Genomic DNA, 14763 nt, shown 5'->3' with positions numbered 1-14763 from the left:
GTAGCTAATTAGTTCCACAGCTTAATGCACTTTAAATGGCACAAAAAGTTAAAGAAGAAACTACAAATCCATGAAAAAGGTGAAAATGAAACATTAGTCTATATTTCTTTTTTAATTATTTGAGCCTTTTTTTAATTACTTTTATTTATTTATTTTTTATCGTCAAGCTGTGGAAACAGCGTCGTGAAGAAATGCAGGGTAAGGCTGCGTACAATAGACCCTTGTAGTCCCGTTCTTCCCTGGACCCCGCACATAGCGGGAGCTTTATTGCATCGGACTATTTTTTTTTAATTATTTTTTTTATCACTTCCAAGACTGGGGTCCAGCATTGACTACCACTTCTTTCTATTTTTTTAAAAAATAAAAAAAAATCTCACAAGGGCACAAGATTGTTTGACTTTCAGACTTGTTTTCTTGCTTTGTTTTGTCTTACCTACAAAATGACTTTCATAGAATCAAATATAGAAGTAGAATAGAAGCTCTGAAAACAGAATGTAATCAGAAGGGGTAAAAAGTTAGTGAGACAAAATGGTGAAAAGATTTAAAAAAAAAACATAAGAATGGTAAATTATGGTCCCCTCCCCTATTGTTTGTCAAAGTTACAGATAGGCCCCATTAAATTGTTGATATTAATCTCCAACACTAGTAACTCCAAATTGATGGTGCTATTATTAAGAAATGTTATTTGACTTCTTAACCTTTACTTGGAATGGACAATTTAATTGAAAGCAATAGATTAAGGAACTAAAAACATTTCCAATACCGTCAGCAGCTCCTGCGGAAACAATTATAGTAATTCTTGTGCCAATTAACTTTAACCTTTAAAAAACAATAGATTTCACAAAATTTTACTAGTTATCTTTTACTTCATAATGACGTTCGTTTTTCGTATTTCAACGTGTAAAATACGGCTAAACGACAAGATTAGGAATATAAATGGAACAACTTAAGGCATAATCAGAATTAACTTGCATTGCTTTACTATTATCTTGGGGTATTTTTCACTTAAACAATGTAACATCATTCAATATCACTAGAATAGTGATTATATTTGTATTAGGAAAACAATAATTAATAGTAAAGTAATGTAGAGTGAAGGGGAGTCTCGGCGTAACTGGTAAAATTACTGTCATATGACTAGGAGGTCATAAGTCGTCGAGCAATGGAAACAACAAAAGGGCATCCCGGAGCACTAAGCTACCACTATGTGCGGGGTCCGTGGAAGAGCCGGATCATAAGGGTATGTTGTATGCAGCTTTACCCTGTATTTTTGCAAAAAACTATTTTCACAGCTCGAACCCGTGACTTCCTAGTCACATAGCATCAACTTTACCAGTTACGCCAAAGCTTTCTTTGTAGAATAGAAACAACCACTTGTAGAATGTAGGGTAAGGCTATATATAATAGACTTTAGTGGTCGAACCTTTCCCCGAACCTCACATATAGCGAGAGCTTAGTACACCAAACTGTCCTTTTTAACATTAAAGTAATGTAAATCCAACAAAACTCAAGAAGCTAAGTGGGAAAAGGACCATTTGGATTCAATTTGAAAATTCAATATTTTACTGCTAAAAAACACTGTTTTTTCTTTATTTCTTAATGCTAATTAAGAGACTTAAATGTACCTTGGTTTTGCTACTGTGGTTTTCTCCAAAGTCAACCAAAAGAAGCCTTGCATTTGGTGAAAGATAATAAAGAAATCACCTGCCCCTAATCTTTAAATATTTTTAAAAACAAAAAATTAAACATTTTCTCAATCTGATGAATCATGAAAGAGAAATTGCTAGTATCATTTATTTATATTTATATCTTACAGATCAAAGCTTGGATCATCAACAATAATGTGCCTGTGCTGCTCTCTGATCAAAGAATTTAATTGCTTAGAATTTTTTTTAAAATATTTTATTTTAGTCTCATCTCATTTACACCTCTCAACCAGCCATTCTTCAATTTCCCTTTCAGTAAATTTGACCTTGCAGGTTCCTTTTTCTAGTAAAAAAACCATTAAAAGATCTCTCTTTTAGAGTCTTTATCACAACCCCATTTGCTTATATCTCTTCTCTCACCCAATTCTTTCATATTTTCATCCATTTCCTTAAAAAACCTCTGAAAGACTGAACCTTTTTTACTCTTGTGTTCATTTCCTACTGTCATAAGCCAAAAAGTTTGAATCTTGGTGAGTTTTTCTTATTGTTTTCAAGAAAATATGAATTGGGGTCTTGTTAAAATTCTTGAAAAGTAGTGTTCTTTCATATTTTCATCTATTTTTTTTGCTGAAAACCTCTCAAAGATTGAAACTTTTGTTCATTTCCTATTGTCACAAACCAAAAAGTTTGAATCTTGGTGACTTTGTCTTATAGTTTTCAAGAAAATATGAGTTGGGTGTTGTTAAAATTCAAGAAAGTGGTGTTCTTTCACATTTTCAATACTGAAAGCCTCTGAAAGATTGAAACTTTTTGAGTCTGTTTCCATTTTCTTGATCATTTTCCTATAGTCACATGCCAAAAAGTTTGAATCTTGGTGTGTTTTTCTGCTACTTTTCAAGAAAATATGGGTTGGATTCTTGTTAAAATTCATAGAAGTTAAGTGTATTTTCTCACTGAAAAGCTCTGAAAGATTGTTTTGCCATTTTCTTGATCATTTTCCTATAGTCACAAGCCAAAAAGTTTGAATCTTGGTGTGTTTTTCTTCTACTTTTCAAGAAAATATGAGTTGGGTTTTTATTAAAATTCAAGAAAGTAGTGTTCTTTCTCCATCAAATCAACCACTTTTCCTCCTTCAACCACCACCACCACTCCCCTTAACACCATTTTCTACACATGATTCTAGTGGTAGTAATGGTGGTCTTTTCAATTTGAATAACAAAGTAAGTCCAAGTATACTTCTTGTTATCATAATTCTTGCAATTATCTTCTTCATTTCTGGTTTACTTCACTTACTTGTTAGATTCTTATTAAGGCCAACAAATAGAGATCCAGATGAATTAGACAATGTAACAGCACTTCAAGGTCAATTACAACAACTTTTTCACTTACATGATTCTGGTGTTGATCAATCTTTTATTGATACACTACCTGTATTCAATTACAAATCAATTATTGGTGTAAAAGATCCTTTTGATTGTGCTGTTTGTTTGTGTGAATTTGAGCCAGAAGATAAGCTTAGATTGCTCCCTAAATGTAGCCATGCTTTTCATATGGAGTGTATTGACACTTGGCTTTTGTCTCATTCAACTTGTCCTCTTTGTAGAGCTAGTTTATTGCCTGATTTCTCTTCATCAAATAACAACCATACTTGTTCTCCTATTGTCTTTGTTCTTGAATCTGGTAGTGAAAGTTCAAGGGAAAATATTGTTCAAAATAGTCATGAATTTGGATCATTGAGAAGAAATAATTCAATTTCAAGACTAAGTTTAAGTTCCCATTTTGAGGAAATTAATGTCCAAGATGTTGTTGTGGCAAAAACTTGTGATGAAATTCAAGGAAAAGTTGAGGAAGTTGAAAAAGTTGTACAAGTGAAGTTAGGAAAATTCAAGAATGTAGAGCCACAAGAAAGTGAAGAAGGAAGTAGTAATAATATTGATTCAAGAAGATGTTTTTCAATGGGATCATTTGCTTATGTATTAGATGAAACTACATCTTTACATGTTCCAATTAGAAAAACACCAACAAAAAAGAGTTCAAACATGAAGCCAAATATGCCACCTTTGACACCAGGTCATAGACAAGCAATGTCTGAATGTGGTTGTGATTCAAGAAGAGAATTCAATGGATTTGAGGGATTCAAATTTGCTGAAAATTCCATGCAAAACAACATTAATGTCAATGAAAACAAGATTCTTGAAAATGGGAGTTGTAAAAGAGAGAGCTTTTCAGTTTCCAAGATTTGGTTAAGGGGAAAAAAGGATGAAAATAATAATTCAAGAAGGGCTTTTTCTTTTCGGTTTCCGGTTAGCCGAAATATTCCAGCCGCGGCGGTTTCAGGCGGCTCCGTCGCGGCTAAGAATAGTGGTGGTGGTGATGGTGGTGGTAGTAGGAGGACTATTTCAGAGATTGATATTGGTACATGGGAAAAAAATGGAGGATGTGATGAAGAAAATCAATGCTACAATAGATTGGAATTTCAACCAAAAACACCATCTTTTGCAAGGAGAACTCTTCTTTGGCTTATGGGAAAACAAAACAAAGTTGTACACTCTTCTTTCTCATCAAATCTCTAGTTTTTTTAGTTTTTTTTTGAATTTATTTATTTTCAAATTTTGTTTGATAGATGTAGAGGTGAATTACTAGGGAGGAGAAAAAAAATACAATTATGGAAAAAAGAAGAGAAGGAAAAATATTTGGAAGTTTGGAATAGTATCTCAACACAACATTTTGCATCTTCTATATCAAATAGTTTATTAGATAATCAATTCTTCTTTTTTTGTTCAATTTTAGTTTAGTAATTTTAGTGTGAAATTTTCTAATTATTTTCCAAGTAATTTTACAGCTGTGATATGTAGTGTTCGAGTTTTCTTTGTCATGTATTTATGAGGCAGTTTTGGATGTAAGTTATAAAGGCTAGTATTAAAGGTGTAGAGTGGTTGTTGTGGTCATTTCTGGCATTCAAGAAGGGGAAGTTAAATTAAAATTTGAAATTGTAACCACTTTTATGTTGTTGTTTCCGAGCTACAAATTCAGAGATAAAAAATGATAGCTGGGTGCACAAATCATCTTGTATTTGCGCACGGTTTAGAGAATGGTCATACCTCGAGGGATTTGATGTAGACAACCTACCCTGATACAAGCATTGGTGGCTGATTCCACTGTTCGAACCCGTGACATATAGCTAGAAAATTCAAAGATATTCAAATTTAATTGTTAGCTGAATTTAATTTTACGAGTATTTCAAGAATCAATTATTGTTTGTTGCTTTATTTTTACTGTTTCTTAAGTCGAGGGTCTATCGAAAACAATCTATCTACCCTTATAGGGTAGGGGTAAGGTTGCGTAGACACTACCATCTCAAAGCCCGTGTAAGAGATTAAGCTGGATTTTTTGTTGTTGTAGTATTTCAAGAATCAAGGAACATAAATTATAGTCATATTTATAATAGTCTGATAGATTGTATTGCCAATTTGTGTGAAATTCTCTTTAGTACACTCGCTTGATGTTCTTGTTCATGTTTTACACAAATTCAGGATGTTTCATGTTGCAAAATAGCTTTTCCCTAAAAGGTTTATGGAATTAAATATGATGGTTGGAATGAGGAGTGCTACTCGAAGGTTATGCATAGGAGGAAATTTACAAAAAGGGTGTTCGGTACACAAAGTATTTCGCGTTTATGCAGATGTGATGTAGGCAGTCTATCTTGATACAAATATTATTGGTTAATTCCACGGTTCGAACTCGTGACCTATAGGTCATACGGAGATACATGAGGAAACTTACAAAATGAAATAATTTCTATGTGATGGTTATAACTTATACGATTAGCATTGTTATATGTGAGTGAATATTAAGCACCTTTTCGGCCATGGATTTTGCGTACATTTTTTCTATTTTTTTTTAAAAACCGTTTGTTCATAACATGATCAGTCAATTTTTTTCCAAGTTTCCAAAACAGTTTTTAGGTGATTTTTTTCTTCCACTCACAAAATTTCAAGTTTTTTTTAAATGAAATGCATATCCAAACAACTTCAACTTCCTAAAATTATTTTTCAACGCAAGTTCATTTTTTTTTTTAAGTTTCAACCAAATCTAAGTTAAGTATCTTTGGACCAACATATTTACAAGATGAGTGTTGCAGAAATATAAATATTAAAATAAATATACGGTCATACAAAATTAAACCAGATCAGAAATTATCATATCCAACAAAAGGTACAAATAGCAAATATAGAAGATAAATAAATAAGGTCGCTTTGAATTGGTTTGAATAAGTGTGAAACCATGAAGATGAAAGGTATTAAAAAAATTACACATAAATCACAGATCTAGTATAGGAGAAATACTTTCTTGTACTGAGATTTATCGATTTAATATAAATTTTAATTTCAAAAATCTTAGTCTTCAATTGGAGAGGAAGAGCTAGATATACTAATAAATTATACGAAGTGTGTATAGAACATGCCCTTTCATTTATTTATTTATTTAAACGGCATATTATTTTTAATAGATACCAAAATTAGTTATGTTTAACCATACGAATATTTTTTAATCATTTTTTTCTAAGAGTATATTTGGTGCCACCTAGTAGTAATAAAAATAAGGAAAGTAACTTTGTTACATAATTTTTCTATTACTCCAAAATAAAATTAGTAATTTTTTCCCACAATTTTTAATAGTGAAATTACTATATAAGCAATCAACTCCAAAATAATAGGGCAAGATATTCAACATTGGAATAGAGTTTCTTTTCTCTTAGCTCCCTTTAATTTTATTAAATTATCATATAAGTCTTGGAAAGTTAGTCAGTGTGAGTAGTTGCATTGTTGACTTAAAATTAAATATCCAAATGAAACATAAAAAACTTGACTTATGACTATGTTTAGATATGGTTGTCAATATTAGTAGGTATGAAAGAGTTTTCAAGGGGACACCTGAACTTTCCATTTCGGAAATTATACCCGGCATACTTTGTCCTAATTGCACTAATCACCCATTTTATCACATTTTAAATTAGATTAGAAGAGATTAATTTGGAACAAGAAATTAAAAATTTAGCAGCTTAATATTCTCCACGAGCTCGACATATTCTATTGCTATATAATATTTTTCTTTCGTCAACTATCTTTGATGCGTTTCCTTTGGGCCTTAATATTTTTCTTTCGTCTCTATTTCCAGCGGGAACATTCCCCATTCTTGTGTTGTTTTTAGCCCCTCTATGAGCACTTTCATTTCTGCATGTAGTGATCCAGTAGCCTGGGTAGTCTTAGCAAATCCAACTATCCAATTCCCATGTGTATCTCTGATTATTCCTCCAAAGCCAGATCTTTCGTTGTGATTTTTAAAACTAGCATCGATATTTAGTTTAAACCACCCTCTAGGTGGCTTGCTCCATTTAATCTGAATGGGAATTTTGGTACATGTGCTAGGACATTTTCCAGTGAGAAGAATAAATTCAATTGCTTTTTGGATAATATGGTTAATATTAATAGGAAAGTTCGTGTTGTTTTGATTGTTATTATTTCTATTGATCCAAATATGCCAAATGGCAAAAGGGAAGAAGTAATTCCAGTTTAGAAGGTTATTTGTGAGGGTGAAATCCAAGCTTTTTACTTGAAGGAGTCAATGCTTAATGTTCTTGTTATTTGATTTATCCCACCCTAGTTTTTTCGAAAAGGATTTTACCGCTTGACAATGAAGGAAAATGTGACTTATTAGTCTCTTCTTCTTGACAGTTACAAATAGGGCACAAAGGGTCAATATTCATGCCAATTTGTGAGAGGTATTTTCGGCATAGTAGTCTATTATGGAGACATTGCCACAAGAAGAATTTAATTTTATTAGGGCAATTTAGGTTCCAAATCCAGGAGAAGCCGAGTTGATTGGATGAAGGAGGTTCTATTAAGGCATAACACGATTTTGATGTGAAAAAACCTTTTGTATTTAGAGACCATATAGGAATGTCTTTGTTACGTCATTTCTTGCGAATTTTAGTGTTAGATATATTATCTTTGATATTGTTAGGCAGGTCCATGCTTATATTATCAAAACACCGGGATTTTTTGTCACAAATATCTCTTATTTTTATCGAAAGGTCAGTTGTGGATAGATGTCCCGTTACTTATTTTCTAAAATTTTCCATATTAGTTATGCAATTGGTTTCCCAAATATTCATGTTGGAAAGGTAGTGAAGTGACCAAGTGATACCTTCAGAGCAAATATCCCAGCCTTTTTGGATACTTTTCCAGATAAAGGAGTTCCTATTATTTTCTTTGTTTAAACGATAGGAGGTTATGATTAGACGGGCCCAAGAGGTTATAGAATTTGTTAGAAGTCTCCATGCAAGACTTGCTAATATACATAAGTTCTTAGATCTGGCACTGTGAATGCCTAAGCCTCCATTATTTTTAGGTTGACACACAGTAAGCCAATTTATAAGGTGTATTTTCGTTTTTTCAATAGTGCTACCCCATATAAAATCCCTTTGAGTTTTGTCAATCTTGTTGAGCGTATTATTAGGAAGAAGGGTGTATTGCATATAGTGATTGAGAATGGAGTTAAGGCACGAGTTGCTAGGGTAGTTCAGCCTGCTATGTTAATGAATTTTAATTTCCACGATGCTAGCTTAGATCTCATTTGTCTATAATAAATTGGAAATCTCTAGGTATTGGACAATTATTAAGAATTGGGAAACCTAGGTAAGTACCAAAGTGAGTTTTTGGCAAAAATCATCCCTTAACTATAGCTCAAGCCTAAGGTACATCCTTGGGTTACCTCAATAAATAAAAAACATCCCTATATTATCTAAAAGGTGGCAAAAATTATCCCTCCATTAAATTTTGTCAAAAAACTAACACCATCAGCAAAAAAGCATGTCAAACACGTGCCTCTCCCCCTAAATTTTCCCATTCTAGCCCTTCCATCTTCTACCTTCAGCACCTTAACTAAGTGGAATACCCCACTAGGTAGTACTTCTTCATATCCAAAGTTAGACCTTAGATCCTTAGATACACCCCTACTAGATATTGAAATCAAAAAGGCTATATACTCTTTCAAACCTTTTAAGACCCCTGGACCGGATGGTCTACATCCATTTTTTTTTTCAAAAATATTGGAAAATCATAGGGCACTCTGTAACAAAGATTTGTCAAAGCATATTCAATACACAAGAAGTCCTAAAAGACATCAACAAGGCCTACCTATGCCTTATACCAAAAATTCCTAACGCCAATAACATTAGGAATTTCAGACCAATAGGTCTATGTAATACCATCTACAAAATTGTGACAAAAATTCTTTCTAATAGACTAAAACCATTCCTGGAATATTTAATAAACCCTAACCAAGCTAGTTTTATGAAAAATAGAAGAGTTGCTGATAATACAATCATCATCCAAGAAATAGTTTCCAAATTTAAAAAAATGAAAGGCAAACAAGGCCAAATAATTCTAAAAATTGACCTAGAAAAAGCCTTTGATCGTTTGGAATGATCATTTGTTCCCCACACTCTGGACAAGAGGGGTTGCTCTGATGGTAAGCAACCTCCACTTCCAACCAAGAGGTTGTGAGTTCGAGTCACCTCAAGAGCAAGGTGGAGAGTTCTTGGAGGGAATGATGTCGAGGGTCTATTTGGAAACAGCCTCTCTACCCCAGGGTAGGGGTAAAGTTTGCGTACACACTACCCTTCCCAAACCCCACTAGTGGGATTATACCGGATTGTTGTTGTTGTACTCTGGAATATTTCAATTTTCCCCCTAAATTCTATAAGCTTTTATTAAATTGCATCTTAACAAGTAGTATAGCTATTCTAGTAAATGGATCTGTCACAACTTTCTTTGAGCCTAGTCGTGGCATCAGGCATGGAGATCCCATTTCACCTTATATTTTCATTCTATGCCTCGAAATGTTAACTAGATATATCAATCACCAAGTTGACACTAGGAATTGGGATCCAATAACCTTAGGGAAGAACTGCCTGAGTTTTTCACTTTTTTTTTTTTGCTAACGATCTTACTCTAATAACAAAGGTTAATAATAAATCATGCCATGCTATTAAAAGTTGCCTAGACCTTTTTTGTAGTCTTTTTGGACAATGTATTAAATCGAAAATTATCTTTTCTAAGAATTGCAACCCCTCCCTTATCAAATCTACTTCTAGTACACTAGAAATAAAGAATTGTGATAACTTTGGTAGAGTTTTTGGCAAAAATCATCCCTTAACTATAGCTCAAACCTAAGGTACATCCTTGGGTTACCTCAGTAAACAAAAAACATCCCTATATTATCTAAAAGGTGGCAAAAATCATCCCTCCGTTAACTTTTGTCAAAAAACTAACACCATCAGCAAAAAAGCATGTCAAACACGTGCCTCTCCCCCTTAATTTTTTCATTCTAGCCCTTCCATATTCTACTTTCAGTGAAGCAAAGGCTTCTGAGCACCCAATACTCATTAACCATCATGATAAATATGAACCGATACATACAGTTGAAGAACCTTCTATCTTCCTACCTCATAAGACATGTGATCTTCGTCCATATGCATATCTCCGTGCTGATCAGCATGATCACGCACTTCATGGTAGCCAGGAACAGTGGCGGAGGCAGGATCTCTACGAAGGGGGTTCGAAAAATAAATTGTAGCTAATGGAAATTGAACCTATAACCTTAAGAAGGTTTTGAACCCCCTTGACCACTAAGATACACTTTTGGGTTGTGTTAATGGGTTCAAAACTTAATATATAGAGGTAAAAAAATAAATTTTGCCGTATATATATAGTGTAATTTTTCGGCCCTTCCGTCCCTCTAAATCCGCCCCTGGCCAGGAATATCCAACATTGCCACTCCCTGCATACAACCATCAACAAAGAATAACCCATTACATTCAACCCCATAAAATTTATTGCCCGGAATTAGACAATTATGTGACAAAAAAATTTGGAAATCTGGCCAAACATAAACATATTTTACATCTTCAGGAAGAATTGTCATGTTAGGTAGGTTGTGATGTCTAACATTTGTTTCATGCATAAATTCTCCTCGTTGAGGCATGTACAATCTAAGTTGGTGGGAATGGTCTAATATATCTAAGTTTTTTTTCCACAAGGGCGAATGGATTGATAGAGTTGTTCAACGAGCTACTCGGAAAGTGTCTGTGTGAAGAAGTAGTCATTTGTGGAGGGAGGATGATAATGTGGGGTGTCACTCCCTGAACATTTGGGGGCAAATGACAAAGGTTTGGGGGTGCTCGGAAGCCTCTGCTTAATGAAAGGTTGTGAAGGTATTAGTAAAGTAATTAAGGACATGAGACATAATTTGGTTATGATCATTAATCCAATTTCCATTATCATCTTTAAAAAAATTAATCTTATTTCTTCTTTTTCTATTTGTAGCAGTGATATGAAAAAACCTAGTGTTTGCTTCACCTTCGTTTAGCCATAGAATCCTAGACCTTAATTTTCAGTCGTCTTCCTCGATTTTAGGATATCATTATACTCCCTTTTTAAGTCTTGTTCTAATTATTGAAGAAAAATACTAGTAGTGTAATTGTTTGAATTTTGGATCCCTTGAAGCCTAGCTAGTAGCTTCCTTTTTCCCCATTATGTTGCCAAAAGTATGATTCTTCCAAGGCTTAATTTTGCCTATAAAGTTTTGACTGCCTTTCAAATAGTCGTTCCTTAGCCAGCTGTTTTCTACTATTGTTTGAAACTTTGGATGCTTGCACCAGAAGGTTTCCAATCTAAAGGGTGCATTATGGTGTAACCTATTTTTAGGGATTAATTCAATTAGTAAAGAGTTATGGTCCGAGTATGTTTTGGGTAGATGAATTATAGAGCTTTTTGGGAACAAATCAATCCAGTCTTCATTTCCTAAAATTTTATCTAAACGTTCCATGATGAGACCCTTGTTCCTATGTCTAAGGTTGGACCAAGTATACTTACACCCTTTGAATCCTAAATCTATTAAATGACAAGAATTTATCTTAAACCAAATAAAATTAGCTCTACTATCTTTGATAGGTCTTCCACCGAATTTTTCATTTAAAGCTAAGATATCATTGAATCACCTCCAACTATCCAAGGTCCTTTGTATGTCTTACTAATATGTTCTAAGTTATCCCACATCAAGTTTCTGTTATGGATATTGGTACTAGCATAAATTGAAGAAAAAAGCCACTTTTTACGAATAGGTATTACCTCTATTGTTGCATGGATATCCTGGTGTCTATGAACTGTATTGTGGACACTAACTACTTCGTGGTTCCACATCATGACCATACCTCCTAATTGGCCGTCTGCTGGAACCTCTTTCAATTTTGTAAAGCCAAAATCATTGAGCAATTTTGCATGATTACCCATTCTTGTTTCAAGAAGAGTTACTAAACAAGGTCTATGAGTATCAACCATTTTCCTGAAATTCCTTTTGAAATTGTCATTGTTTCCTCCCCTTATATTCCATATAATAATGTTGGTTGGACGATTCATGGCTTGATTAATGGTAGAGTTTGCTGGTTCCCCGTTCTCCGTGATCCCTCCTGGAAACACAGGATTCCTTCTTAGTGATGGCACTAGGATCATGGCTCTGTTGCCCCCTGTTGGATCCTGAGGTGGTCTGATATCCATCGAGCACTTGAAGAGTGCCAGTGGGAAACTGAGCACATGCCTCTTCTCTTGCATCCCCCTGAAGAGAAATACCTTTATCCCATCTAGACTTGAGAACTCCAGGACTCGCTCTAATATTAGGTTGATGGGTTCTTCCTCATCCTCCATTGCTACTTCTACTGGTCCTGGTATTTTGTTTTCTTGATCCTGTGGAGGTAGGGCTTGTTGTTGCATGGAGGGGTGTGGTTGTTCTTGGGGTACTAGATTGATCTCCCATGGTAGGAATATGGGGTTCAGGTGGGTGTACATTTCTGTTGGAAAGAAGGGCATGTTTAATGGAGCATTTTGTGGGTGAATTGGGTTGAACTGTGGTGGCATGTTCCATTGATTCATCATTGCATGGACTGTTTGAGGGTTTAAGGAGGGCATCAGTGGTTGGAGAATGTTGTTTAGCCATATTTAGTTTAGATAGTTGTTTATGGCAAGCCTTATTCATTCTGTCATTAGTTGTGCTAGATACTAAGTGTTGTGGAGTATCACAATCGCTTTTTATCCATTGATTTGGACATTGAAGGAGATTGCATGGCCCGTTGGACCTAGTTCCATCCATGAGGCAGGTTGATAGTCTTATGCCTATGGAGATTGAGCATACATAATTTGTGGGTTCTCGAGTGGGGGAAAGAGTGGTAGGTTCTCCATGGATTGTATTCTGTGTTGTTGTAGTATTTGAATAAGTATGTTCCTTCTTCTTAGGGTTGAAGGAAATCTTGACATCTTTAATGGTGGATTGAGAGTTTAAGGAAGTGGTAATAGGCATGAGATTGGGGCTACTGGCAGTAGACAAGTGATTGGGGGGTAGGGGAAAGGTAGTGATGATTGCATGGCCTTTGATTTCCCAATGCCTTGTTTTATATGAATATCCTCCATGGATATAGTATCCCTTTCTTCCTCAAGGGCGTAGGACATTTGTCCATTGTCATTGGTGTGAGTTGCCATTTGGCTTGCATGCCCAGGAGTGGGTATGTTTTCATATCTAAAGAAAAGATTTTATCCATATCTTTTGTCCAAAGGAGGATTATTATCGAATTTGTGGTTCAGTCTCTTAATAGAGTTAGTGGGGTTATCATTAGTAGGAGGGTTATTATCGTCCATTTGTGTAATATTTTGCATGGCGTTTTTATTATTATTTTCGTTAATAATACTTGTTGCCACGTTTATATCTAGCATGGCTGGATCCTTGTATTGAAGGGACAAGTGTTCACAAACACTTAGATTAATATTTTTTAATTTGTTATTAATTAAAAGATCAGTGATATCACCCAAAACCATTTGCTCTCCTTCTAGGAGAGAAAAATGGTTTTCTATAGCCAATGTATTTTGATCAGTGTTTGCTGTGGCCGGATTCTTACTATGATGGTGATAATTAGAGGATTCCTTAGGTTTGTATTGTAATAATTGAGTATTTAAGAACTTACCTGTATTAGCATTAAAGAGATTTATAGAGATACTCGGGCTTTTGGAATAGTTGGTTGGATTTGTGAGAATTGGACGAGGATTTCTTGGACCTTGTTTTCTTCCTTTGCTAAATGATATTGTTTTCCATCCTTCCTCTGAGTTTTCTTTTGCTTGAATGACTTGATCTTTGGATGAAATTGTATTTTCTGTGGATTTTAGGGCGTAGCTATAATTTTTCATCGTGTGACTAAATCTTCTACATTTTTGCATAAAATTTTCTTCTTCATAGTAAATGTATTGTTTATAAAGGCCAATATAGAGAAAAGGTTGGCCTGGAATTTCTAATGGAATTTCCACACAAATTCTTGTATAACGTCCCCTTAGAGTGGTTGATGTATAACATCAATTTTAGTAATCGTCCAATTGCATTTCCAATTTTTTCTAGAATTTGTGAATCGTAAAATTCTGTTGGTAGATGGGGCAGCCTAATCCATACTGCTGAGGTGGTTAGTTTCTTTTTTATAGCCACAAAATTAGGCTTCCATTTAGAAATCGATAGGAAATGGCCATTGATGAACCATGGACCTTGGTTGATAGCTTTCTCCATATTTTCCTTTTTTTAAATTTGATAATGTAGTAGTCTTCTACAAGATCTATTATCCTCTGTTGGATGCCAAAGCTCCTAAATCTTCTTTTTTAAATATTGGTGTAACATGCGTTTTCCTACCAATTTAACAATAATTGAGCATTTCCATGGCTCATAAATACGCTGCCTGTCTTCTTCCGTTAAAGGAATCTGCTTGATGCCTCATGCAATAGAGTTTGATGAGTGCATGGACGTTTTCTCTTCTGTAGAGATCTTTGTTGGGTCCATGTCAGTATGTCCTAGGTTTGGGGCGAAGCTCATTGGGTCAGAAACAATTAGCATATCCTTAAAGGAAAATTTGGCCATTAATTCGTTTGGAATATTTTTATAATGTTCAATGTCTGGGGGTTTTGGTGGTATTGAGGATTGAGATTCATAGGGTTGTGGATCCATGATAGTGGAGAGGAGAATCTTCATA

At 34.5% G+C, this 14763-nt stretch overlaps 1 protein-coding gene across 1 annotated transcript; it reads left to right on the top strand.

The window, feature by feature from the left end:
- The first annotated feature begins 1853 nt into the window (after window positions 1–1853).
- LOC107828960 (RING-H2 finger protein ATL13) lies at window positions 1854–4378 on the top strand. The gene has a single exon (XM_016656361.2). It carries the CDS (start codon window positions 2708–2710, stop codon window positions 4217–4219), a length of 1512 nt encoding a protein of 503 aa, XP_016511847.1. The 5' UTR covers window positions 1854–2707; the 3' UTR covers window positions 4220–4378.
- Window positions 4379–14763: the final 10385 nt, after the last annotated feature.

This window comes from Nicotiana tabacum, chromosome 9, assembly GCF_000715075.1.
Source record: "Nicotiana tabacum cultivar K326 chromosome 9, ASM71507v2, whole genome shotgun sequence".
NCBI lineage: Eukaryota > Viridiplantae > Streptophyta > Magnoliopsida > Solanales > Solanaceae > Nicotiana > Nicotiana tabacum.
The sequence above is the reverse complement of the archived record's forward strand: the minus strand, read 5'-3'. Positions and strand labels throughout refer to the sequence as shown.